At 43.1% G+C, this 26621-nt stretch overlaps 1 protein-coding gene across 4 annotated transcripts in view; it reads right to left on the bottom strand.

Moving 5' to 3' along the window:
- Positions 1-5726: 5726 nt before the first annotated feature.
- NEDD9 (neural precursor cell expressed, developmentally down-regulated 9) overlaps positions 5727-26621 on the bottom strand; it is a 64736-nt gene continuing 43841 nt past the window's right edge. For 3 of the 4 annotated variants that reach the window (XM_082286697.1, XM_082286698.1, XM_082286699.1), the window contains 5 exons: positions 12209-12310; positions 11263-11364; positions 9595-10818; positions 9167-9256; positions 5727-8342 (listed from right to left, as the gene is read on the bottom strand). In XM_082286697.1, the coding sequence (XP_082142823.1) occupies positions 7851-8342; positions 9167-9256; positions 9595-10818; positions 11263-11364; positions 12209-12310 (2010 nt within the window). In that variant the 3' untranslated portion in view covers positions 5727-7850. Of the gene's footprint in view, positions 8343-9166; positions 9257-9594; positions 10819-11262; positions 11365-12208; positions 12311-25564; positions 25741-26621 lie in introns of those variants that run through there. The other variant, XM_082286700.1, reaches the window with a different exon arrangement.

Below are 26621 nucleotides of genomic sequence, written 5' to 3'. Positions count from 1 at the left end.
AGGCTGTGACTTGAGCCGTGTATGTGGCCCCACCATGTCTCAGGAGGCAGGTCTCCAGGTAGTGTTCATCAGCCTCAAAATTTAGGAGTGTATGATGTGTTCATTTGCACCTGAGCTGCTTGTCTCAGGTGCCCTTGAGGACCTAAGAAGATGGAGCCCAGAGAGGATTTATCTCATCCTAAAGTAGATTTAATCATATAGATCAGGCTCTAATCAAGTTTAAAGGGGACTCTGATGATATTTCCCATGCAAATGTCTTTAGGTGGGCAGAATGAATTGCATCTGAGGTGTCTCACACTGAGAGCAGATACAGGCTGATCCAAACTGAGGCATTTCTGAACATCACTGCCCCATGGAGAGAAAAGGAGCGAGTGAGGAAGAAGCTTTCTCATTTGTGTATCTTGGTGTCTTCAGCAGCTCTACTGCTTGGATGGAGCCAGTGGTTCTGTGTGCTGCCTGCATTCAAGGGACCTGTGCATTTCCACCTTAACTTCTCAGTGAGCAAAGGCAACTCCACCTGCTGCTGTTTCAGGGTGGAATGAGGTGTCCTGTGCAGCGCAGCCCTGCTCTGGCAATGTCCATTTGGTCATTGTAGCAATTCCCATGAAAGTGGTACAGGTTTCCAGCAGGGCTGTTGTGCTTATTCCTTTAGTACATCTGCGAGTGGACAAGTGAAAGCCGTGTCTAGAGCAGTGGGGCCTGAAAAGTAACTGCAGGTCAAGCACTGCAGAATGCACATGCTCGTTCATCAAAAATTAATTTCTCTTTGAAATGCCTCATGAAGAAAAGCCAGGTAAGTTAACTTCTCCCCTTCTGGAATGCCAGTTAATTACAGGTACCTGCTTCCAGCTCAAGTCACCTCCTGAGATAAAAGGCTTTTGGGTGGGCTGCTCCTAACATCCTGCATAAAAACAAAGCATAGGGTGAAAAAACAGTAGAAGTCTATCTTTTCTTTTTCATGTTCATGGCCACTCACCCTTGTGGCTTTTTGTCTTTGAGCTTGACTGAGAATAAAGGAGGACTTGGATCACTGCATGGCAAAATGCCCTGGGGTCCTCTAACTGCACAAAAAGTTTTAATATTTACTTTGATTCCTTTCTGTAGGAAAATTTAAAGCCGGAACAGGCTTTTCTTTTTCTTTTCCTGTCCTCTGCTCTCCTCCTCCAGATTTTTCTGCTTGTCCTTCACCGTAACCTTCATTTAACCATGGTTAAGTCTGCTTTCATATAAATAGCAGATGCTTCTGGGACATTGTTACTGTGTTTTCCTGGTTGGCAATGGTTTGGGCAGCCCTGGCTGCAGTGTTGAGCAAGATAAAGCTGCCTAAGTAGGAAGCTGTGAAGGGCCTCTTGAATTTGGTTTCCCGCAGCTTTACATCAATGAAAGGGCCCTGATCACTTTTTCTGTAATTAAGGGAAATTACACGGAATGAGGAAAAAAAGTCCTCCTGATCTCAGAGGACAACTCCTCCCACCCAGCAGGGTTTTTGCATCCCCCTTGGCTGACAGGAGCCGATACTCCGTGGGCGCGAGCCTGCACGGAACCAGGGAATTGTGATTTTTGCCCGGCCTTATGGAATGTGAAACCCTCTGGGAGCCCGCTGCGGGCGGGCGGGGGCGGCGGCGGCTGTTCCTGCCGCAAAGCCGAGGCAGCGCGGAGCGATGAGCTGAGCTTCGTGGATCTCCTGGAGACCCGAGACTTCGTGCTCCCCGCTCCTGGTTTTACCACAGTCAGCCCGGCGTGTTGAATTGCTGCGTGTATCCTTTCCCTTGGTGTGCAGCAGAGAAAAGGAAACCCCTGTCAGGGCGCTGGTGGGGATGCCGAGGCCACTGGAGCTGCAGCAGTGCTCCTTGGGCACCTGTTTCCCGGGCACTGGGCTTCGCTCTCGGCAGGGACTCGGAGGACTCATGGAGATGGACAGGCTAATAGCAACAAAGTGAATTCCCGTGAGGAGCAGTGACTCGGTGGGCTTTGCTTGTGGGGGCCTAGCGCCAGAAGTTAAACCTGGAGAGTTGCAGAAAGACGAAAGCAAACTGCAGCTCGATTGTGGGTTGAGCCAAGCCTGATACTGTCTGCTGAAAAGACAAAACTGAAGCACAAACTGCTGTGAGGAGGTTACTACTGCGAATTAAACCCCAGGAGAGATGGAAAAGTGATCTTCTACTCAGCACTGCCTCTCTGACCATTTCAGTCTCTCCTGTTCAGCAATCCACACATCTGAGAGCAAAGACTGTTTCCGCAGAGACAAGGGTTTATAAGGAGGCACAAAGAGCTTTGCCCATGGGATGGGCAATTAACTGCTTTTCTGCTGTCCTGAGAGGCTGAAGAGGAGGCCTCTACAGCTGTGTGCATGCCCAGATTGTGCCCTGAAATTTTGACCTGAAACTATCTCTGTTGGTCCTTTGCTCTGGGAAGCCACCCTCAAGTGGTCCTAGCCACTGACCTGGAAGGTGGGGGGGATGAAGAGCACCCTGATCTGAACCTGTGGAGGGCTGTGAGCCCTTGACACAAGAGCTCTCTGCACTCCCTTGGAGGAGAGAGGCCTGAGGCCAAAAAGACTCTCCCCAGACATAAGCAACCTTCCTGGGTCATGGTGACAAAGTGAACCACCCCCAGCATGCCTCGTTTCTATATGGTAACAGCCTGTACCCAGTTGGCTACTTGGTTTCTACCCCACCCCCTGCCTTTCCCATAAAAAGCCCCTGTTTCTGCCCATGACGAGGGAGTTTTTGTTTCTGGCCTTCCCTTCACAGAGGCTGCTGGACAATAAAAGCTACCTCTGTGGAATTGCCAAGCGAGGCTCCTGTCTCTCTGTCCCCAAGTTTGCCTTGGGTGATTTCACAAGGAGCTGAATCACAAGAGCTGGAATCACTTGTAGCACAGAAGTTGCTACACTTGCTGTCAGGGAGGCCTGCCCCCGCCCCTGGATGAGTTGCTCTTGGCAGGACGCTCTCTCTAGGAAGGTTACGGCACACCGGTGCTGAGCAGCATCGGACCCCCTGCGATATGAACCCAGCAGCTTCCCAAGAGCTCAAATCAATGCCCTGGGGAGGTGTCTTTTCCAAGGTCAGGCAGCTGACTGGCTATTTCCTACCCTGCATAACTCACTGGCGCTGAAGGCTAAATATTTGGGTTTTGAATGGAGAATGATGTACTTGGGTTTCCTAAATGATCCCAACAGCTGGCAATACGTCCAGCACAGTCAGGCATTGCTCATGATGTGAACTCCACTCCAAATTTAGCTCTAATTTAATCAAAGTAAAATTGTCTCTGGGCAGTACATCAGAGGGAAAATTAAGTAGTACAAGTTACTAAGAGTCTGTGCTACCCCTCGTGCAACCTCCCAGGAAGTTGAACATCATTCCTGCTCTCTCTGAAGTCAACAGGTTTTTAATAGTGCTGGATTAGATATTTTTCCTGCTGCTGTTCAGTTTATGCAGGTACTCTCAAGCCTGGGATTCAATGCCCTCTTCTATCCAGAAGAATTTCTGGGAAGGATTTTGCAGTACTACATACAACTGTAGCTTTACTGTGATATTGAAAAGCCACAGAGCTATATCCAGACTCCTAGACAGAGAAAGTTGCTGTCGTAGGTGGAATTTGGGTGCAGATAACAAAAATAAATTATTTTTTAAAAGACCCCAAATCTACATTATCTATACAGTCCATCTCTGAGATGGGAAAACCTTCTAGCAGAAAAAGGGCTCCATTGATTTAAGATATGCACATGCAGCCTTTGAAACTGCCAGTATAACAGGCTAAGATGAAATGAACAGGCATCTTTTGGGGTAGGAAGGAACACTTTGTGTCATCTCCTGGGACTGGCATGACCCTGCCTTTGCCCTGGAAATGTTTCTGTCTAAATGTCAACTAAAGCTGTGGACATCATGAGAGGAGAAATGGCAAGGGAAGGTTAAGAGCTACCTTTGGAGAAAATCCCATGAGCTTCTAAAGCCTTTAGGTTGAGATTGAGGCATGTTAAGGTGGAGCAGGCAGCCTGGAAGTGGAGGTTCAATAAGGAAAAGCTGGATTTGGATCTGAAAAGCTACAGATGCTTGGCTTGTAGGCAGAGGGAAGGTGTCACTGGTGTGACAACACTCTGAAGAGCTGATGATAGGTGTGGGGGGGACACTTCTGAAACACAGCGCAGATGTTCATGTCAGAGAGTGCCAAAAGCTCCAGGACCTAGAAGTTACAGGGGATGTGAAGATGCTGGGGTGTACTCTGGCATCAGGCAATGGTGTGGGAAGTGGGTGTCCTTCACCCATGTTGCCTGTGCTGGAAGAGCAGGCAGCGGATCTGCCGAGGCTGCAGCGGTGCATGGCTATGGAAAAGGCAGGAGCTGCACAACCCTGGTTTGCAAGAAATGGCAGAGGTAGCAGCAGGGGCCTGCGAAGTATGAATTATGTCCTGTGTCATTATGAATTGGTAACTTCTCTAAAATCTGCTCATTTCAAGGATGGCTTTTGCCTCTTTCTCCCTTGCTCATCATTCTGGAAGAGGAAGGAAGCATTTTTCTAATTAACATGAAATAATAATTACTTAATGTATGGAGTAAAGAGCCATGTGTGTTCTGCATTTGCTACTAGCCTGAGGCAGACTTTTTTCCACACTGGACAGGAGACAGTCATTTCACATTGGCCATCAACTTGGTTGCCAAACAACAGCAGTTTCTTGACAAGTGCATGGGGACATTGTGGCTCAGGGAGGGGAAAAAAGAGTCTCTGGTTTCTATTCTGAACTATTTTGTTTGTCCAGTCCCTTCTCTGTTGTTAGTGAGTTTTTTAAATTTAGCAGGGGAGCAAAATGGAGCACTCTCTGGAAGGAGCCCTGCATCCCCAGCTGTCCCCTTGCAAAGGACGTGGTGAGCCAAACCAAGCACTTTGCTCCCAAGGTTTTCATTGCTCTTAGGCTTCATGGCAGAAATGTCTTTCATTAGCAGCCAAAAACTGGTGCAAGGACAGTGCCAGCCCTGGGCTTTCTCTCTCCTCCCTGCACTGCTGGGTGTTTGACAGGAGATTGGGCAGTGAGTGCCTTGGCAGCAGTGAAATGTGAAAGTAACTTTTGGGAAAGACTTTTTGATCCTTAAAGCCATTGGGTTGCTTCCGATGGAACTCACACCCACATAATGCTCAACCTGGCATGCGGTAGAAGAGGGGTACTGTTATCACTGGGCTGCAGGGAAAGGTACCTGCACTGAGCCAAATTGCTTTTCCAGTTCCTGTGTGGATCATGGCTTCACCAGTAAGTGCTGGAGAGGGAGAGCAGGCCAGAAAGGGTGGAAGGCACATCTGTGTCCTGCAACCCCACCTTCCTGTGGGATCCTGTTGAGAGGAACTGCCCCACTCTCACCTGAAGGACCATTGTCGGTGCTAGGATGAGGCGGTTCAGGATGCAACTTAAACAGCAGGAATACACACAAGGAATGGGGCAGGACTGTGGCTCAGTGTACTGTAGGCTCTGATAGTTGTATTTTAGACTTGTTAGCTTGTGTAGCTGAGTTGGATAAATGCTTCACTTGCTGCTTCTGGACAGGCAGGGAAACTGTCTGTCCCTTCCTCTTAAACCCCCAAGTTCTCATTTCACACTATAAGCACTGACCAGTGAAAAGATGGAAAGTGAATTCCTCATCTTAGAATGGCTCTGATTGTATTAGCAAGCAGCAAAATTGCCCTTTAATATGCTTAGAAGACTCTGAAAACAAGAAAAAATTAGACCAAGTTGCCTTTTTTATATAAAAAAAGCTAGTAATTTTAATTGTTTCAAAATGATTCTCTACAAGATAACAAACTGTAATACAGGGTTGCAATAAAGGTTCTCCTTTGGAAAGCACGAACTATCAACATAACCACTACACTTAGAAACACATTTTCACTTTCTAAGAATATACAGTGAAAAAAATGGACAAGGAAATGCAAAAGAATCCCAAACAACAACAGTACAAAACAGGTTCACGTAGATTGCTTTTTTGGCAACTGGTTATAGGTTACAAAATCATAACTGCCCTTTCAGAATGTTACACCAGGCCAAGCCTTGGAGCCCATCCTGAGCCAGCTGGGGTTGTGCTGGCTTCCATTGACCTTCCAGGAATGTTCTGCACTCTGGAATGTTATGGTAGCGAACAGCGGTCTTCGCTCTAAGACAATACATTAAGGCTGCAGGATTTCATACACTGCTGAAACAGTTCTGTTACCTAAGACAAAAAATCCCATTTTAATAAGGCACATGTTTGGCTACAAAATGGGAAAGTCAGGAGTTAGGCAGAAGTGCCTGTTTTCCAGGTGCTACTGATCTCACAACCATGTAGTTACCAGAGATCTGGCAAATGCTCTGAACACATTCATGTGGGACCACCTTGAATTAATAAGGACAGTAGTGTTTCTGCTTTAAAAATGCCAGAATCACCTGGAATTTTCCTGAGCTACTGCTCTCTTTGAAGCACAGCTTTTAGGCTGGGGACCACAGGCAAATGGTGTTCTGTGACTTATTTTTAAGGGGTTCACAGAAGGCAAGGATGACAAATAAGCTGATATGGGTTTTGGAGCGACCAGCATACATGAAACTTCTAGAGGAGCCTAACACTCTGCTAACAGTTTTTAAGGGTCTACATTGAAAATTACTAGGTGGGAGTGTGTGTGCTTATTGATGGAACGGTCCCATTAAAACAGGATGTCATTTTTGGCAACAACAGTGTAGTGCAGAAAGGACCAGTACCTACACAACAGAATTTCAGAAAAAAAGCCCAGTAGTTGAATGGAAGTCAGAATTGCAACAGATGCAATTAATTCCCAATTACATGTCCTAGAAAATTAAGTGCTATTCTTCATTAAATTGTGTGTATGATATAGAGATGTTTAAATATCTGTTATTTCAAATTAAGCTCTTTTCTTTCCATACGAAATACAATTTGTATGTTAATCCTTCTGAAAGGGATTGGTATTTTGAAACACTGCTCATCCACGGCCTCAAAGATGAGCCCAATGTATCCTGGGATGCCCTCAGGATAACTCTGAGTCCATAAACAATAAGGCTTTCAAGCCTGACTGTTAAAATTAAATTGCCAATGCAAGGACATACAAAGTAAACATGTATGAAATTACATTGCTGGGAATCCATCCATGGTTTTGAAATCCCATGTTGCACAGTTATTTGAAACAGTGAAATCTGAATGCCAAAAGATATTAAATATATACAATTCTGCCTTCCTCCTTAGAAGGTCCTGTTTCTTACATGGCCTAAAAATGCTTTTCTCCCAAATGCTGTATGCCTTGATTGATGTGTTGCTCATTGCAGCTGTGCATCTATGTTGGTCAGAACGACCAAATGTTTTACACAACAAAGTAACATCAAGAGGAGTTGAGCTTCACAGAATTAACCTATAGAAAGTAATTTCTAAGAAGGGAATGGAGTTCTATGAGAACCATTACACTTGCTTCATGGATTGCTACAAGTAGGTTTCACAACCAAGCCCATGCACCAGCATCAAGATGGAATGAAACAAAAAGAGTGCAGCATCCAGTTAACAAATATGCTGAGGAAACAGGCTGTATATACAAAAGATATGCACTGTTCACCTGACATATAATTTTTAAGGTGCTTAATTGATGTTTTAGGGAAGGTAGCAACATATACATATATGCTGTGTATACAAATCTAAATGTGTATAAGAAACATAATACAGAACCAGAAAATATTCCCAGATCCCTGATTTAATTAGACTCTCTAATGCATAAGAATGTATTTAAAATATTTAATAAAAAATATCTAGAAAATGATAACATTTACATAAAAATAGCTCCAGTTTGTCTGCTCTTCTGCTTTGCTGCTCACGGATTGGATTCTGCTAGGTTTCACATGGATGCCATTTGGACCAGTGAGAGTTTGAACAACTGTGCGTGATGAGAGAGCTCTGTTACTCGGTCCACCATCTTCTGCAGGGCTGCAGTGCTGGGGTAACTCAAGGCAGCTGCCTTGGTGGCCAGAACAACGCTCTTCAGCAGTTCACACAGCTGGTTGCTGGAGTTCATCACTTTGTTGCACATGTCCTGAGTCATCATTTGCCTCGCGAGCGTGTCCCCAATGAACACAAGTTTGTGAGCGCTCAGAATGATGAACTTGCTGTGTGCCACAAAGATCCGGGGGGGCTGAGAAGAGTTGACACAACTGAAAAAGGCATCAATGGCGTTTAGGAGGGAGTTGAAGTGAGTCTCACACTGGTCGGAGTAGAACAAAAGCAGGCGGCTGTCGTGGGAGGTCTGGAGGGCTTGTGGAGGCTTCCATTTGGAGATGTCGTTCTCTACTGGCTTTGTGATCTCTTGCTCCAGGCGTTGAAACTGATTGATCTGAAAGGAAAAACAAAAGCTCTCTTCAGCGAGTATTCTTGTAAGATGTTATGTATTACAATTTCACTTCATGCCTTGGGACACCCCTGGGTATCCTATGTTGACCTTATGCTAGGTAAAAAGGATCAAGTGCTTTGATTACCATAAATCCAAACATGTGGAGTTCAGAAGGGAGAAACACCTAAAATACTTTATTTGCATTAAAAAAAACCAACAACCCAAACTCCTGAATTTACAGGATGTTGCTCATTTGGAGTATTCTGAAATCACAAGTGAGAGAGATGAACTCAAGTGCCAATGACTCCTACACAATCTTTAAAAAGCTGTCATCTCTGTGGGATTTTGAGATGAAAACCCTTTAACTCTCACCTCCTCATTGCTTGTACAATTTTCTGCCATACGATATGGCAACAACATATTGAAGAATTAATATGAGGAAAAAGTGACAGCCCTCGATCTTGTGACCTACTTTTTTAGCACTAAAAATGATGTTCAGCACAATATGAGCTGATGGTGTTGATGTTCACTGAGGAGCTGTGCAGGTGGCACATGTATTCAGTATGGTCCAGTGATTAAGGCCCTGGATGGTGGGCCAGGAAAGCCAAGTTCTCAAGCTGGCTTTGTGACTGACCTGCTGTGAGACATCACAGAAGCTCACTTCTCTTCCGTGGTAAGCTTTTAGAGTTTTTAAACTCTTTGCATTTTATTATCTGTATCCTTAGTGCACTGCTAAGGCAAGGGCCCCTCCTGCTCTATTTGACCAGTGCTCCTTACGTGTGAGGAACACTGCATTTCAGGGTGATTATACACCCGGGAGAACATACCTGATGGTGCTCTAGCTCCATTTTGCTCTGCTTGATGATATTTTCTTTCTCCAGAAGCTCCTTCTGTTGCCTTTCAAACTCTTCTTTACCCTGTTTTGCATAACGTAAGAGACTGTGTTAAATCAAAACTGCTCCTGAGCTAAATGACAACTCACAGATCAAGAAAGAGGCTGCTTTGTATTGCCTTTCTCACTGGTAGTGCACCACCAAGAGTACAGAAAATGCAAGGATAGTGTGGCAGAGCAAAAGGCTATCCCTATCACATATGCAACAGTCCTATTTGAGAGGAAGTAATCACCCTGGTGAAATTACTCTCAAATATGCATTAGTGTGACAATCAATTGCTACTTCCCCACAAGCAGCTTCTACAAAAGCCACAGACAATTCCTACATGGCCTTGTGCAGAACAAGGTGTTGGGTTTACCTACCTGCAGGTGAACATAATCGTAGTCATCCATCCAGCTCTTTTCCGAGACTTCACTGGTGGCATTGTAAGGGTGCTGGCCTTTACTCAGGAGCAGGGGAAGGGAGCTGCAGTGGGTCTGTGCTTTTTCTCCGTGACGCTGCATCTGAGGACTGTCGTAGACACAGTCAGGAGTGTTCATTATATTCTCTGGTACAGTTTTGAAACGGGAGCTGGCGAGAGCCTGTTTGAAGAGCAGCTCTGCGTTGACACTGATAGTAGTGGTCAGCTGCTTGGCATCGTCCGGGACTGTCCTTGCCACCATAACAAACCGATCCAGGTCATCGCACTTGTTCTGCACTCTGTTGACAGCCAGGACATTCAAAGACCAGCTGTAGCTGTTCAAGTCATGACTGGTTTGGGTAAGGATCTGGTGAGAGTCCTCCAGCCTTTGCACCTCCCTCCTCATTTTGTTGAGGAGGCTGAACTCGGACAGGCACGAAGCATTGGCTGCCGATCCTTTGGCAAACTGGAGGTACTCCAACAGTGACTGCTCTACCTTATCCACAGCAGCGTGAATTTCATTGATGTGCTTCTCCATATATCCATAGGACCGCCAGTCTGGTGTAATGAAGGCTGTGAGGTGATTGACAGCTGTCTCCACCATCTGCTGGAGGTGATAAAGCCTCTCTATAGCAGTGTCTGGATCAAGGATTAGTCTTTTGTCCTGTGCAGTTGATGATGAATGAGAAGAGTCTTTTGATGTTGTTGAAGATGTGGACATGTTACTCCTCGTGCTTCCTGTGCTGGAGAAAGACAACCTATTCATCCCATCAGTCACATCCTGTAAGCCTTTATTGTCTTGGAGGACTTGTGGGGGAACATCATAGACACCTTCTCTTCCTTCTGCGATGAGACTTTCACTGAGTCCTGTCTGTTGTCCTGGGAATGCAATTCCTCTCGGGGTATCATAAACATCTTTTTCAGGTGCAATTTGCTGTCCAAGAAATTGGTTTTGATGGTTCACAGGGATGTCATAAACACTCTGTGTCTGTGGCATTCCACCTGGCAATAACAGGCTCTCAGGAGAAAATCTATTAAGTTCTTTTCCAGTTGCTTTGGTGATGGGAGGAGGAATATCATATACTCCTTCTTGTCTTACACTGTGGCCCACTGGAGATGAAAAATCCTGCAAGTTTTCCCTCAGGGCTGTATCATCTTGGCATGCAGATGGAGGTGCAGCATAGACCTGAATCACAGAACCGAAAACATGAAACCCTTGACTAGAATAGCAGAATATTTTACATCTTCCATATGGCCTATAAAATGCTGGGATGGAAGATCTGCTATTGACTTTCAAAGAGTCAGCTACCTATCCTGAGTCTGACTGAGAGTCAGTTTTAATATCTCGCTTTTTATCACTCATCTTGATGCAAATTCTCATAAGCAGAAAAATCCAAAAAGGCAGCATGCTGCCACAAAGATAATGTAGGTCTAATTACCAGTTTATAGTTCATAACCTTAATTTCGATGCAGTGCTTCACTTTACCAGTTTTAACCATTTAAAAACCTAAGGAAATCTTTGAAGTACTAAATCTCCTTCTCCTTCAGGATCATACATGAACCCTTGTTTGAACATGTCTTTGGTCAGACACGAAAATACAGGATCTTGTGGAAACAGAGTAATACTTACCCCTTTGGCAAGTGGTATGTCATACACTCCTAAAGCTTTTGCTTCTCCCGTGGGAACTGGAAGTGCAGGCCCCTTAACCGATGTGGGGGGAATGTCATATATCTGAAGAAAGAATAAACTGATTACAGAAACAAGTCACCTCATGGAAACCTCTGCTATCAGATGAGTTTTCCTAGTTTCTGTGTCTCCTCTCAAAAAGTCTGAACACGACCAGAGCTCTTCAAGTTTTTTTCATATGGGAGAATGTCTTGGATTTGCCCAGAATTTTGGACAGTTAGGAGGAAATGCACTTTGCTAGGTCTCCTTTGGGCAATTGTGTGGACAGCAGGCTGGAGAAATGAAGTCACAGCTGACTTCCATCCTGAGAGGTAAATCAGGGTCAGTCTATTACAGATACCTCTTGGGGTGAACAGGGGAGCACACGTGACCAGAACTGATCACACCCTTACATCCAGGTTGGTTGAGTTCCAGGTCCTGCAACCATCCACTCCACATGTCTGTGGTCCTGGGGACTGACTGCTAAGGGTTTCCCCCAGAACAAACATATATTTCAAGCTCGTGGTGCAGTCAATAGGTGGTGAAAACAACTCCCTGCATAGCAGCTGTTCATCTAGGCGATAATTTTACCCTTACTGAGTGAATTACTGTCAACTATGCAACAACAAAGTACGGGGAAAAAAATGTTCCCAGGCAGCAAGTTTCTTCTGTTTAGATATACTCTTTGATCAAAACAGAGAGAACAAATGGGACTTTTGCCTTTGGTGTGCTGCCAAATCTCAGTCAACATCAAATAAAACTTTGAAATACGTCTGTGATCTGTGAATAAGCCATGGCATCTAATTAAAACATATTTTCTCTCTGAAATGAGAGAACCTGCCTTGCTCATAAAAGTCTGGTAGAAATTCATCACCTTTTGTGCCCTGTTTGCACTTTTGTTGGTACCTACCCCTTGGAGAGGGCGAACGGGGGGGATATCGTAGGCATCCTTCTGGTATTTGGAAGGGAATTCATAAACATAACCTTGTCCTGACCGGACTGGTGTTATTACCTGTGGATGAAAGAAAAAGAGGAAATGTTAAGTCTCTGAGGATCTTAGAATGTTCTTCCTATAACTGCACAGGGTATAAACAATCCACTCCTGTTAACATTCATGCTTCATTGGCAATGTTAGTAACACCACTCTGCATACCCTTCTGAGAGCTGAACACCCTAAAATGAGTGTTAGTAGCTACAAATGCACCATCTTTTCTTTCCAGACCAGCCCTGACATGACTGTTTGCTAGTGCTCTACACTGTCTTCTATTTCTCAAGCACAGATTCTCCAGCCCATCTGAGAGCTCAGTCCCTTCTTCCCACTGACTTCCCATTAGCACAGACCACATGAGGTGATGGCTACACCACCCACTCGCTGAGATCAGGGCTGTGTGTACACTGATCCTGCTAGGTGTGAGTGTCCCCACTTGTTGTCAGAGGCTTAAAATATTATGTTTAGGCTCTGGGAATCTATGCCTTTGCTTGTAAAGGTATTTCCCACCTCCAGCAGGACTCCTTGTGTTACTGTGCTCCATAGCACAGCATCCTGGAGAACTGAATGTGAGTTGTGGCTAGGGAAATTCTTTACATTGAAGTGCTATGCTTAAGCCTTCCAAAGCAGGACGTTCAACTTATGCTGTCTCTGCTTGGTTTCTCTAAGAGATGGGAAATGTCAAACCATTCTTGAAGTATATCATGCAATCACAGCCTCTGAAAAACAAGAAAGCTTAGAATTTACATTTTTTGACATTTTGTAAACCATTAACTATCATAATGACTACAAATAAAATATGGTGAAAAAGAAATGCCTTAAGTCTTGGACAGCATCTGCACAGCAGAATTTCAGTGCAGTGTGGTATAAAAGAGATGTTACCTAACCCCAAAAGAGAGCTGGGTTTGTAGTGGAAATGCTGACATCCTAACCTCTGCTGGTGCTATTTAGCTCTAAGAAAAAAGTTTAAACACTGCAACCCAAAGGCACAAAATGGCAAATTACATAGGCTCGTATAAGATGTGGCTTTGTACTCAGCTGGGGAAAATTTTGTACCAGAGCTACCTAACCATCCCTAGAACTGGATGTAAGACATAACAGCATTTCTTGCTCAAATGGTAAGGATCCTGTGGCAGATTTTGCTGAAAGGAATTCTTGCAGCAAAGGATTTCACAGTGAGTTTTTCTTGATAGAGGTCTTCAGGGAAAGTCCCTCATGCCAACCCCCTAGCTCTTCTCTGCTATGTTAACAACACAGGCTTTCCTTCTTTTCACTTTTCCAGATTTGGCTGTGTAGTCTCTGCCCCTGTACCATGAAATAATCACTGGATTACCCTGCCCTGACTGCATGGGCCTTGGGGGAAGGAGGAAGTCACGCCTGGCAGGCGGGGAAGACCATGGGTTTTGCAACTGCTTTTCTTTGAATTAGCATCTGAAGACAGGAACTGGAAGCGATACAGTCTCCAGAGCGCTGCGTATGAGAGAACTCCTGCTCCGTTGGGTGTGAGGCTAATAGGCCTTATGTACATATGAGGTTTTTTTTAAAAAGAATCTAAAAAAAATACATTAATGACAGGCCATTCCTGTTCCACAGAGTCACCTACTGCATTGTAAAAGGTATCTACAGGTAAAACTTTCAAGGAAGTTCTTTCTGAAGTAATTGGAAGCTTCCCATAATGGGTCACTCCAGACAGTATCTCTCCCAGGCCACTCTCATGTAATACTGGGATTATTCTGTTTGCCAGAGAAAATTCTAACTTGTATCAACATCACTTCTTCATGCTTTTTCTGCCAGTGAGGGCTAGTGATCAGACTAGAATAGTTTGCCATGTATATTTTGCATCCTTTTCCCAGCTGTGTGCTGCCAGTCAAATGCTTTCTACCCAAATGAAGAACAGAAATATTTGGTTTTAAGCAATGTTTACTCAGAGGTTCCTTCCAAGGGCTCCAAAATTACAACCATGGAGTTGCCTCAATGAGTCATTTGGTGTTTTAAAGGGATCCTCTGGGAGAACTGACAATGTACAGTAAAAACAAAGGGCTGTTTCCTGGAGCCCATCTCCACCAGCCCTTCTGCTGCTGTGAACATTGTGGCATTAGGCTGCTTGCTAATATGCTGGGAAACTGCTTGACCATCCCAGAGAAAAGAAACAGCAGGGTGTTCATGGTGGGCAGCCAGAGGCCCCACGCAGCGCTGGAAGCAGGAAGAATGATGTGCTGCTGCAGTTTGGCTCTGCTTCACATGCTGCTTGTTGCCTAGATGGACAAAGCAGGACTCAGGCTGTGTCAGACTCCAAAAAGGCAGATAGTGGTCGCTCAGTGTGAAATTTTTATAACCCCTCGCTCAGTTTTGTTCTACACCAGAAGCTGAATGAGTAAACTCCTTCAGGACTGAAGACACCACCACTCCCTTCTTGCTCAGAGAATTAATCTCCATGAGCAAAGTCACAGGCCTCTAATATAAAAAAGAGAGTCGCTCCAAGCAGCACAGGTAATAAGGCATAGAATCACAGAAGGTTGGAAAAAACCTTTTTAAGATCATTTGGTCCAACCATAAACCCAGCACTGCCAAGTCCACCACTAAGCCATGTCCTTAAGCACACACAAGTAAACCCACTTGCTCTTCTTACAGGTAAACATGATATTTTGCTTTTGTAACAAGAAGCCCTGGTCACAAAGCAGATGATATCCTCGCACCATGGAGCCTGGAACTTACATGGAAGAGAAGCTTGCTCATACCCAGTACTTGCAGAGAGAGTCTCCCTCACTCTGCATACAGGAGTTTCATGCAGCTGCAGTTACTCTTGTAGCTCATCTTTAGAGGCCTTTCCCATTTTTCAAAAAATCCTGACATACCAGATGCTGTATGGAAGATTTACAGTACTACAAGGCCACTGGTTTTATTTATTATGCTGTGATACAATCCTAAAAAGCTACACTAAAGCTAGATGGGCCACATGAAGGAAGCCAGTTTCACTCAGCACTGCAGGACTTTTTGTATCATCTAGACACTTTTGCGCTTTCCCAGACCCAAAGCAGTGGTCAAGCAGGGTAACGCCTTTATTTGGTTGAAACAAAACCCTGCTCTGGGTGTGTTTAGCTTTTGTCAAAGAAAGTGAGAGGTTAAAGCACAAAATGCTTCATTCTGGGTATTCATGAGTGAAGTCTGCCTGCAAGTGCAACTGTGGACAGAAGACCTGAGACGTCTGCAGGGCTGTGTTTAGCAGTGCACTCTACTTAAGGTAGCATTTATTTTCCAAATAAAAATGCATCAGATGCTTTTATGTCTGCTCCTCTTTAGGCTTTTAAAAGAGTTATATGAGAGGCAGAATATAAGACTTTAAGAAACCCAGCGACAACCAAGGTTTGCTGATAACATGAAAGACAGCTTTTTTCTCCCCGTGACTCGGGTATATTTTCATGTGTGGAGGATTATTATCCAGTAACAACACGTTATGAGCAATTTCACAACGAAATCCCCTGCAGATGATAATCTGGTCTGTACCGAGTACAAGAATGTTTCCTGTTGTACCTCCACTCCTCTTTCCTTCCAACACTTTTCATTAAGCTAAATATGCCTCTGGACTGCTTATTCCTGGTCAATTCAGAACAGAAGCAGCTCATCGCCAAAGCTTGAGTAAACATTTTGTTACAGTAGTTAAAAGAATGCCCACACTACTTGACTAAGGCAAATGTGGGGCATTTGTTCTTACTCTCATGACCTCACATGGGACATCAGGACATAGCATTGTCCTGCTTCTTCTGTATGAGGAAGAGAGGGGTAGCTGGGCAGATGAAGAAAGAAAGATACCAAACCCAGTCAGAAGTAACTTTTGATTTTGGATATTCACCCATAAATATATTAAATTAACTTGATGCTTCTGAATGGGATGCTCAGCCCTCCCAATGCATTGTTGAACAATTTTTTATGGTTTTATTTTTGACGGTAGTTTACTTTCGAAGATGACTTCAGAAGGAAGGAGATGACTGTAAAGGAAATGTTCCCCCTTTCCCACTTCTAGAACAGGGATAGCAGCCCTGTCTGGCACTCAAGAATTTATTTTCTAACAAATGTCATTGAACTTTATACCTCACGAGGATTATTTTTCCTTTTACCTCTTCTCTTTCAAGAATGCCTGTGGTCATCCAAGTATAAAAAAACCCCCTGCATTTCAAACCAGCAATTTTCCTTGTTTACGTGTTAAAGGAAACAGATGGTGTTCCCACAAACTATCTAGCCCAACATTCTCACAACATTGTTAACCACTTAATCCATGCAGAGCAACTAACAGGGACCAGCTTTGGCTCTGGTGAAACATGTAATGAGCCTTCAAACTTTCAGTACTGCAAAACAAAGGCAGCTGAGCAGAAAGTTTGTTCTGTTCCTGCTGAAGACCATGCTCTTCCAAAAGCAATTACTTGGGCCTTTTCCATGCCAGTGGCATGTCCCTAACCAAGAAAAAAGAGCTGAATGTGCATGTACTTTACAAAATATCCAGTCCTGTGGTTCATTAAATCCCTCTTCCCTAAATATAGGGGGGGAAAAACCAACATTCTATTTCTTCCAGGATTAAAATGCATGTTAGGCTGCAACAGAGAACATTCCTAACTACAGCAACAAGAAGACCATTCTCGTGCTTACAGCCAATACACAACACTGTAGTTTACACTATTTCACAAGGACAAAGAGCAAATAAACCTACTGAAGCAAACGAAATTACTCTGAATTTATAGCAGTACCGTGGAGGGCAGAATTTGGCCTGTTCTCATGAACTCCAGTTCCTGATATGCAGAATGATGGGAAACAAGTGAGTTTTACAGGTGAGAGAACTGATCAGAGGTATGTTGCACCTCTGCAACACCTTGCCCCACCCAAACCACAGGCAGAGAGGGGAGCTGAAAAGGGTAGCCTGGTATTTCCCAGTACGGCCTCTCAACCCTGAGAGCCCACTGACTGCTTTTTAAATAGATCAGTGCTTTTTGAAGGTGGGAAAAAAGAGGCATGTATTTAAATCGAGATGAAGAACTGTATTAAAACATATTTTCCCCCACAATGCCCTCCTCTTCACCTCATGGGTAACTCTCAGCAGCTGATGAGCTACTACCATCAACTGCTTACCCTGGGAAGAGTTCTGCCCTGGAGGAGGCCAAGTGGTGGTACATGAAATGGGGCTGGCACAAAGCCTGGATATGAGAAAAATGAATCAAAGTGTAAGGAAATGAAAAAAAAGAAAAAACCACTTTTGTTTTCTGTTGTAAATTATATCTGTAAATTTAATATGAAACTCTAATGGTTGAAATTCTGTTCCTGAGCCTCTTAAGTGGATATGTAACAGCCACCTGGGCCCTCTTACGCTTGTAACAAGCATAAAATAGACAAAGAGAATATGGGGAAATATTACCAGAGAGAATTAAGGAGAAAAAAATCCCGACTCTCTTGAACTCCTAGCCTTTTGCAAGGCAGTGGCAAGAGCCATTAAATGATGTCAGATCAGGCAGTGAACCACCTCTTGGCCCTTCTCTTTGTTCTGCTGCATGTACTTAGGAAGCCACGTGTGTCTCCTTAAAAGTTTTGGGTTTTTTTCCCTTGGGAAAGGTTCAGTGGCTAAGTTGAACTGCAGGAAGGCTAGGTTAAAAAACACAGTCTCTAAGGTAATTTGGGTATTTGGCTAGCTGGCTTAAACTGTCATTTTTACAGAAAGCTCATAGTGTTTCCACTCATGCCTTCTGCAAGCTGCATCAGGATTTTCAGTGACTGACAATGAATCTCCAGACAGTAATACCTACTGTATCCCTTTCTGTTGCCTGCTCTGAAAAAAACCACTCAATCATGTTTTTACTTATTTATTTGCTGTATACAATAACATACAGTGTATTTCCCCGCTGCCAGTGAGTAAAGGTTGGAGTTTCACATGTGCTAAGGACTGTCACTCTTACCAATGTTTGGGTTTGTAAGTTGCTATAGTTCTTAGATTACGAACTCATAACACTTTATTTTAATCCAAATAATGTATGAACATTGGGCCACTATAAAATGTTCTGGTGCAGTATTTTCTGCCAAGACTGAACTGTTGGAAAGCTTTGATCAAGTCTCACAAGCTGGAAGAGAGGGGAGGAAGCCTGTAGAGGTATTTCTTCTGGTGCACTGGACTTGTAGCTGCAACTATGAGTTGTTTCTAGTGCTATGGCCCAAATGTCTCTGCCAGGCAAGAGGAAACTGACAGAAATGACGGTATTGATTTTGTGGGCTGAGTGAGTTATCAGCTCTAGCACACAGCAGAAAGAAATGCAGCATCAAGGCGCATTGTGACACCTCTGCCTGTCTCTGAGTGGGTGTTCACAAGTGAGATTTCTTAGAATATTCAGAGGTGTGAAGGTAAGAACACATGACAAATACTACCCTGATACAGAACTGATTTATTTCGTGATGCTGCTTTCATCTTCAAAAAACTTGCTTCTTTTCTCCTACACTTTATGTCCATTTGCTGCCCAAGACCTACACCTATGAAGATTCTGCTGTAAGTGCTCTCAAAATCTAAAGCAGGTCCAGATATCACTTACTCATGGTGTGTTAAGTTAAAAATGCTTAACTCTGCAGGCTCGGGCATTTAAACAGAAACTTCTAAATGTGTCTATGAAGTGCCTCAGCAGTAGATGCCCAGTTTTAAAAAATGCCCCTGTGGTATTGTCATGTAAACAACAGTAAGTAATGAAAATGGGTGTTACAATTTTGAGGTTGTATTATTTCAACAAGACTTACACAAGTTTTGGGTTGTGAGTCTTGAAGATATAGAGCAGAAGTTGTGAAACAAATCTACAATAAAAAATGTGCTATCACAAGCTGGTCTGGATTCAAACCCTCACTGCTGATGAAAAGGGTATAACCAACTGCTTGGCAACTAATCCTGACTTCTTAACTTCTGGTGTGACCTCTTCCATTAATCAGTACACAAAAGCAGGGTCATTACACTATTTTTCAGTTTTGTATTTTTCCTAAATCTGAAGTGCAGGTTTATTCTTTCCAAACAATTAAAAAAATATATATATGTGGAGTTACATAAATGTCCTAAGCTCTGATTAGTATAAAATGACAGGGCTGTATGAAGTGTGGTGGAATAGTGCTGAACTTGCATTAGCTGTAGCTTTAGATGATAGTGTTGAACCTTTTTCTCACTGATGTTCATGATTGCAAACTAAATGTAGATAAAAAAATCAGTATCTCCAGATCTTACTGAATGAGCTGTACAAAGCACAAAAAAATGCTCAACAATTTTGTCACTGGCAAGATTTGACTGGACTTTTTTTATTTTATGATGTTTTCGTGACATGATCCTGCTCTCTCTCACATCAGCTCTAGGGCTTTCTGCCAGTTGTGTTATGAGCAACATTTCTGCTTGCTTCAGTGGAACAGGCTTGGTGCTGGCTGGCCTTGAATTGCAAAGCTGACTGGGAAGGGGTATTTCCAAGATTCTGGTACGAGTCATTCTTGCTTACAAAATGTAATTAAAGAGACTCAAACCAACACTTCTGAAAATGTCCCATTTTTGAGAGGAGAGGAAGAGAACAAGAGAGATGAGCAAATCATACCATTACTATTAAATTATCAGCATTTTTAAGAGGGGTGTGAAACTCTTGATAAGAGTTTTACCAGTGTCATTTCCATGACAATTACTCATATTTAGGCAGACAGAGACATCATCATTTTTGCATGCATTGGCCTACAGAGCTAAAAAGCTGACGTGTTACGGGACTGGTGATAGAACAGGCATGAACTTTGAAATAATGTCTATGGATGGGTCTTACAGAGAAAGAAACTCCCCCCAATTATTGTGTGGTAAGTTTTAGTGAAGAAATACGTGTATCTGCTAAAGCATTCTCTGGAAACCTGTGATTAAATCTGAGCTGCAGTTTTGATAAATGAAAAGCATGTGGCAAAACTCAGCACCTCAGCATTCGGGTTTCTCGTCCACGATAAAAAAGAGTATCTTGCTTTGGCCAGCCCAGTCTGTCGAGTCTCCCCACTTCAAAAAGGTTGTCACATGAACAACCATTTGCAAACCAGTGCTAGTTTTGTGTGCTGGTAGTACTATGACTGTCTCTTCTCAAAGACAGAAGCCCAAATTTAGGGCAAGTTTGGAGGACGAGAGGAAAAAAAGGAAAAGGTGTTAAGACAGGTAGGGCAGAGAGTGTCTTGCTGTGAATTACATGAAATCCTAAAGGCTCACAAAAAAACCCCAGTTTGGTTCAGTCCATACAAATAATTTTAGTTCTTTTAAGGTGCTTCATCTTATTTCTGTTATTTCTTTCCTACTATATTGAACTTCTAGATGGAAACTTTGTGGGGGAAGCTTCATTTGGGAATTGTTGTAACAGGGTATTTCCATGACTTCTTGTTTCCCTTCCTTTAAGCCATTTCTCAGAACGGATCATTCCCTGTCAACAATTTCAGTTTTGTGAATTGGCATTTCCCAGTGGGCAAAAAAATGGTTGAGACAAAGCATTGCCAAAAAGTTTCAATTCCACAAGAGTGTTCTCAGATGTACACTTGGGCAGAAACAATGGAAGTGCCCCATAATCATTTAAGTTGGGAACTATGCTGCTCTGAGAGAGAGAGGCAAATAAAACCTTCCATGAGGAAGAAGCTCAATTTGATTTGATTAGATTTGTAGAGGTTCTCTGGCTCCCAAGCTGTACTTTGGCTCCATTTCTGTATGGGTATCTCAGGGCAGCTGTACAGACAAGTGCTCCTACTAACTGGTGTTTAGATTAACACAACTTGCTTTGGCAAGTTTATGGAAGGCACAGATACTTTTTAAACAGATATAAACTCCATCCTTAATTGTTTGTTGCATCTGTATAATAATTATACCAGACCTCAGTCATGACTGATTGTGCATGTGTAAAAGTTGTGATGATAAGAACCAATGGGAATATATTACTGTCTTTTAAGGATTAAGGATGGACTGTTTTATGGAAGGTTTCTGTCTCCTAGGAAATTAACTACATTAATTTCACTTTGCTCCCATTCTAACAGTCTGTTTGGGGAGAAAGATTAATTTAGATTTGTGTTTAAAAAAAAAAAAAAAAAAGATGCAATACTGCCACTGCTTATAAAAAAGAAAAATTGAAATGTTTCATGCAAACATATAGAATGATGATATTCTGATGCTAATTAGTCGTCCTCCAAATCGAAACATCTAAAAAATCATAGAATGCCTGCCAAGACTTTAGATTTCACTAGAACTGTGTTTTCTGATGGTCAGCAACTTGTCTTCATCTACACATTTCCTATCTCCAGAAACCACACTTCCTCCTCATGATGCGATTCACTTTCTGAATAATCAGTTTTCCACTCGTGGAATTTTTTTCTAAAATGCTCTGCTGCTGTGCTTAGTTTTTAGTACTTAGGGCAATTTAGATTACCCAAATTTGGTGGTTTGTTTCAGACATAACCAAAGGTTCAGTTAGGTTTCTAACGACCAAGAAAGAACCCATAAACTTGCATTTTTCTTTTATTATTATAATTACTATTACTATTGTTATACTATTTTTAGCAAAGGTTTGATCCTGCCCTTGTGCAGACAGATTTGTGTCCCTGGAGACCTTGGTTATTGGATTAGATTGCAGAACTGGCCTTTTTTTCTGATACTCCAGAGGAAAAATGCATGTATCTGGTCTACAAATAGAACTGATGATAAAGAGCCCTGTGCTCAGGGAGGAACAGGGAGTAATGTTGAGTTCATATATTTGCTCAGCCTAATAAAATGCAGTCTTTTTCTTGAAATACTTCTCTACAAATCACATCAGTGACTAACTGCTGTTTACTCTGCCTTGTGGATGAGGAATTAACTGCATGGACTTTCTATCAGTAACATGGTTGTTCTCCTATTAACGTCACATGGAAAGTTACAAGTGAGACTCCCGAGCCTAAGGAAAAGGCTGTGTGCTGTTTTAACCACTGAGCTTGCGTTTGATTTGAGGTATTTTCATCCTTTAGAGCACGCTTTGTGAAAGGCAGCTCTGAGTGTTGAGGTATGTGTTACCACTCCTGCTGCACTCAGCAAACTTCCTGTGTGTTCAGCACTTTTAACACTGAAGCAATATTTTGTTACGAGGGATACAAATCCCCAAAGCAGAATTTGTAATGTGAAAGCAGAAGAAAAGAGGGACTGTACGATCACTGTTTGGGCCATTTATGGAAACCCCATCACAGGAAACTGGTATTTCAGGCCTGAGGGTAAATGGGGACATTATCTTGGAATGTAAATACATTTTACCAACAAACTGCAAAACACTAGATATGCTCCCATTCTTTCTGATAATGAAATAATCTGTCACACAACTCTTTACTGTGCTTAATGTCTCTCTTCTTACTTCACAAATGTGAAAATAGGCAAGGAAAAGAAGACAATAACATAAAGGCAGGCTTATTTTTGCAACAAACATTATAAGCAGCCATTTGTTTCTTCCCACCTAGGACAGTACTTGTGTAATTGGGAGGAAAAATGTCATAATGTGGCTAACTGGCTCCTGCTACTGAAGTCTGTGCCAGAATTGTCAGGGTGGTGCTGCTTGTGGGGCGGTGGGAACCATCACGTCTCTAACATAAATACAAACCAGGGAACAAGGACCGTTCCCATAGCCATGGTTTACCCTAACCTCCTGCTGAAGGCAGTGACCTCTTGAAAAAGGCAGAGATAGCAGGATGGCAGGGTGTGAAACTCTTGATTTGTCAAGGACATGTTTATACTTGGAAATAGGCTAGGGATGAAGATGAGTTCCTTCCCTATTCCGCTCTATCCACTTTTAAAAGGTGGATAAATCTGAGTGTTTCCTGAACCGCAGTGTTCCAGTTCAAACAGACCAACAAACAAAAAAAGCTGATGTGTTCCAAGCTGGCATAAATCTCTGTTTGCCTGAGTTGGTCTGTGCCTTGTGGGAGCAGTAGTTCAGGGTCTGTAACTCCCACAGTGCAGTCTCTTCCCCGGTTGAACATCAGTCTCATTCTGATTTGTGCAGATTCTCCTTGATCAACAGTTCTCCTGAGAGCTACTGGTTCCTACAGAAAGCTGTTTTCCAACAAGGAAATAATTCCCTCAAATTTTTTGTCCAATGCTATTTTCAGGATGGCAGGGATAGTACAACAGATCAGCTAGGGGAAACACTGAATCAGAAAATGAGTGTTTAAATTATGGCAGTGACTTCTTTTCCATGTGTAGCTTTCCCTGCTTTAAAGCTTAGGTGTGAGCTAATGATTAATCACAGATGCAAAAGAGTCTTTGTGCTTTGACAGCACCTTCCCCAAAGGATATTCTCAAAGCAATCTGTACAGAATGAATTCCCTCATAATTAACCCACATATTTTGCAGATGAGATGCAAAAGCACCACTCAAGACCATGCAGAATTCTGTGATAAGGATAAAATCCAGGTTTCCTGAACGTCAGATTTGTCTGAAGGCTCCTTCTCTTTGCTGGCTGCAGCAAAAGAGGGTAAGTTCCAAGGCAGAGCACAGAAAGAGGGAATGAAATCTAAGATACAGCTTTCACCTCTTTACGATCATCAGACGCTCTCCGCACTTTGGGGTGGAACTGTTTTGTGACTGAACTTGCAGCACAGCTACAACAGCTTGGGGCTAACCAAGGCTAATTTTAAACCACCTCTTGTTATCTCTGTCATTGGTAGAGTGAGTTCTAGAAGGTGCTATTTTTATTTGAAAGAAGGAGCCAATACAGCTCTGTTGTCAGCAACCAGTTTGGCCAGAATCAATTAATCGCTGTAATTATCTGCCCCAGGACTCTTTTTTGACTCGCTTTGCCTTGCTGGCTAAGGAGATGCGTTACCTCAGCACAGCTTAATAACATGCCTGCTTGTTGATTTACTGCTGCTCGAGGCTAGACAATTCCTGCCTGACAGCAGCTCCTGTATTGCAGCCAAGCCACACGTTTGCACAAGGGAAACGAGGAGACACGTGCGGAAAGGGATAGCACAGAAACTGCTGCTGGTCCCGCTTAGAGTGGCGTCTAGAGGACACGGTTTTCTTCTCTAGCTCCTGCTACGGGAAGGGAGAAGGCTTGCATACAACAAGAACTTGTAGCAAAACCCTTCGGCATCCTTAAGACTACCAAAATACGCAGCTTGCTAACCAGCTGATTCTGCTGATGTAAGGAGGCAGAGTGGCTCATTTAAGCCTTTGAAGCAGGTGTCACAAGTCTAAGAAAAGAGATTATTCATTTTGGAAGACATAGCAAAGAGACCCCAAATCAAATCTTCAAGATGCCCAGCTTTTCTTAATACTAAGGATTGTTTTTACTGATCCCTAGAGGAGGTGGATTTGGAGGACAGACTGTTCCTTCATACAAAGGAGACAAGTGCTAAAGTGCTTCCCTGTAATTAGGCTTTTCTTTCACAAAGGCATTAGCAGAGAGTTGCAGCGGTAGCTTTAAAAATACAGTTTAGCAAGATCGGGATAAAGAGTAGTTTTACATCAGACACTTCCCTCACTAATAAGTTGTCTCTTGCCTGCCACGGTTTCAATCCCAATAGGCTCCTTTTAGTGCAGAACTGAGCAATTCCAAGGAGCAAGAGATATGCCTACCTCTGATCAAAGCAGGACTCTGCCATGAGGTTTGCCTGCCACTAATACAACACATTGAGTACTGAGACTAAGGATTCTTAGGCTAAATAAATTCAAGTCAGGACTAAAGCAAGTAGCAAATATTGGCTAGTGCTAAGCAGGTTGGCATTTACTTTGATTGAGGGTGAAATGCTTTATAAACATGCATGTTTAGTTATTTTACAGTTAGCAGCATAGCTGGCCTTTCATGGGTTGAGAGGAATTAAATGAAAACAAGTCACAACTCAGAGAAATAGATAATCTTAATTTTCTAAAGGTGACTTGAATTCAGAAAAATTCATAATCAAGGTTGCTGAAAAAATTTCAAGGCAAAAACTTGGAGAAAACAGGTGCTGTACTGCTTCTGATTTTTGCACCTCAACAGGAACTTTGCACTTAAACTAAAACAAAGATTTCAGTCTCTTGGTGTTTCAAGGGTTTTAACACAGTCCTAGCAGCAAACCGATATATGCAGAATGTCCTGTTAGTTTCATTGGAGCGGGAAAGGGTGGGAGGAGGGAGAAGAAACTTCTAATCAGTTGGAAAACTCTTTCTGGGTAGAGTAGAAACACACATTCATTAAGCTAAGGAAACTATCCTAATAGTCATTTAGGCAAGTCAGGTCCTAAAATGAAAGTAACATAGTGCTCATTCCAAACTAATACCTTGGGCTTTCCAGCAGACCTTCCTGCAGAGCTGCTGTATGGTGCATCTCCTGTGCCCAAGCTGGATAGCTGAGGCATCTCTGGATAGTGCTGTAAGACATTTCCTATAGCCATAGCCGAAAATGAGATCTCTTTGTGGGACTGCTGCCCCATCAACAGGCTATTTACCAGGTGCTCACTAACTACCTTGGAGGGTATCTACTGTGGACAAACAGTACTGCCCCTGGAAAAGATTGCACTGTATGTAGTCTATAGGGAAAGGAGAAAAAGAGAGAAATGACATTAGAGTTATCAAGAAAACCCATGTAATTGCTCCAACAAAGCTCCTATCTCTGCCTGTGCAGCAAGTGCAATTTTCTCATACTATCTTCCTGCACAGCCCATAAAGCATAACTGTGGAAAAGCTGAGCAAGCAAACCTCTTTATAAATTGACTTGGAATGGTTTCACAGATCTTTCTCTCTTGCTCAGAAGGCAAGAAGTCCATTTATTCTTATCAAAGAAAATGAAATTGTAACAAGGAAATAAAAGCATTAGAAGATGTCTTCCAAAGGCCTGATATGAAAAAGGCTGACTTGTGGGTGATGTGGGGGAAAAACACAAAACAGACGGTCTTGCCAACCTAAATTAGGAGATGAAAGTTTAAACCAGTAAAGAACTTCTTGACAGAAACATCACCTGCTTACATAAATTGGATATTAAGGCTATGCTTTAAGCTCTAAAGGCAAGGAGGATGCTGATATCTGGAACTGTTGAACTGGGAATGAAGGGACTGAAAGAAATTCTTTTCGGCTTTGTAATAAGGAGCCAGGAAGGCCAAAAGAATTTCCTTCCTTCCTTGCGTATCTTCCTTAACCCTTTTCAGTCACCAGGGTACCTGGCACTGTGTGTACCAGGATACCTGAGAGGTATCCTCTGAAGGTAAAACGAGGGAGTGGCAGAAGATGGGGAGAACTTAAGAAGGGCAGCAGGCATAAGGGGGGACCCACACAATGCAATGCTTCTCACTGGAGCCTTGGGAGCTGTCAGCTGCTGCAGTAATGGCTGCATCATGGAGC

The sequence above is a fragment of the Coloeus monedula genome (genome assembly GCF_965178545.1).
Source record: "Coloeus monedula genome assembly, chromosome: 1".
NCBI lineage: Eukaryota > Metazoa > Chordata > Aves > Passeriformes > Corvidae > Coloeus > Coloeus monedula.
The sequence above is the reverse complement of the archived record's forward strand: the minus strand, read 5'-3'. Positions and strand labels throughout refer to the sequence as shown.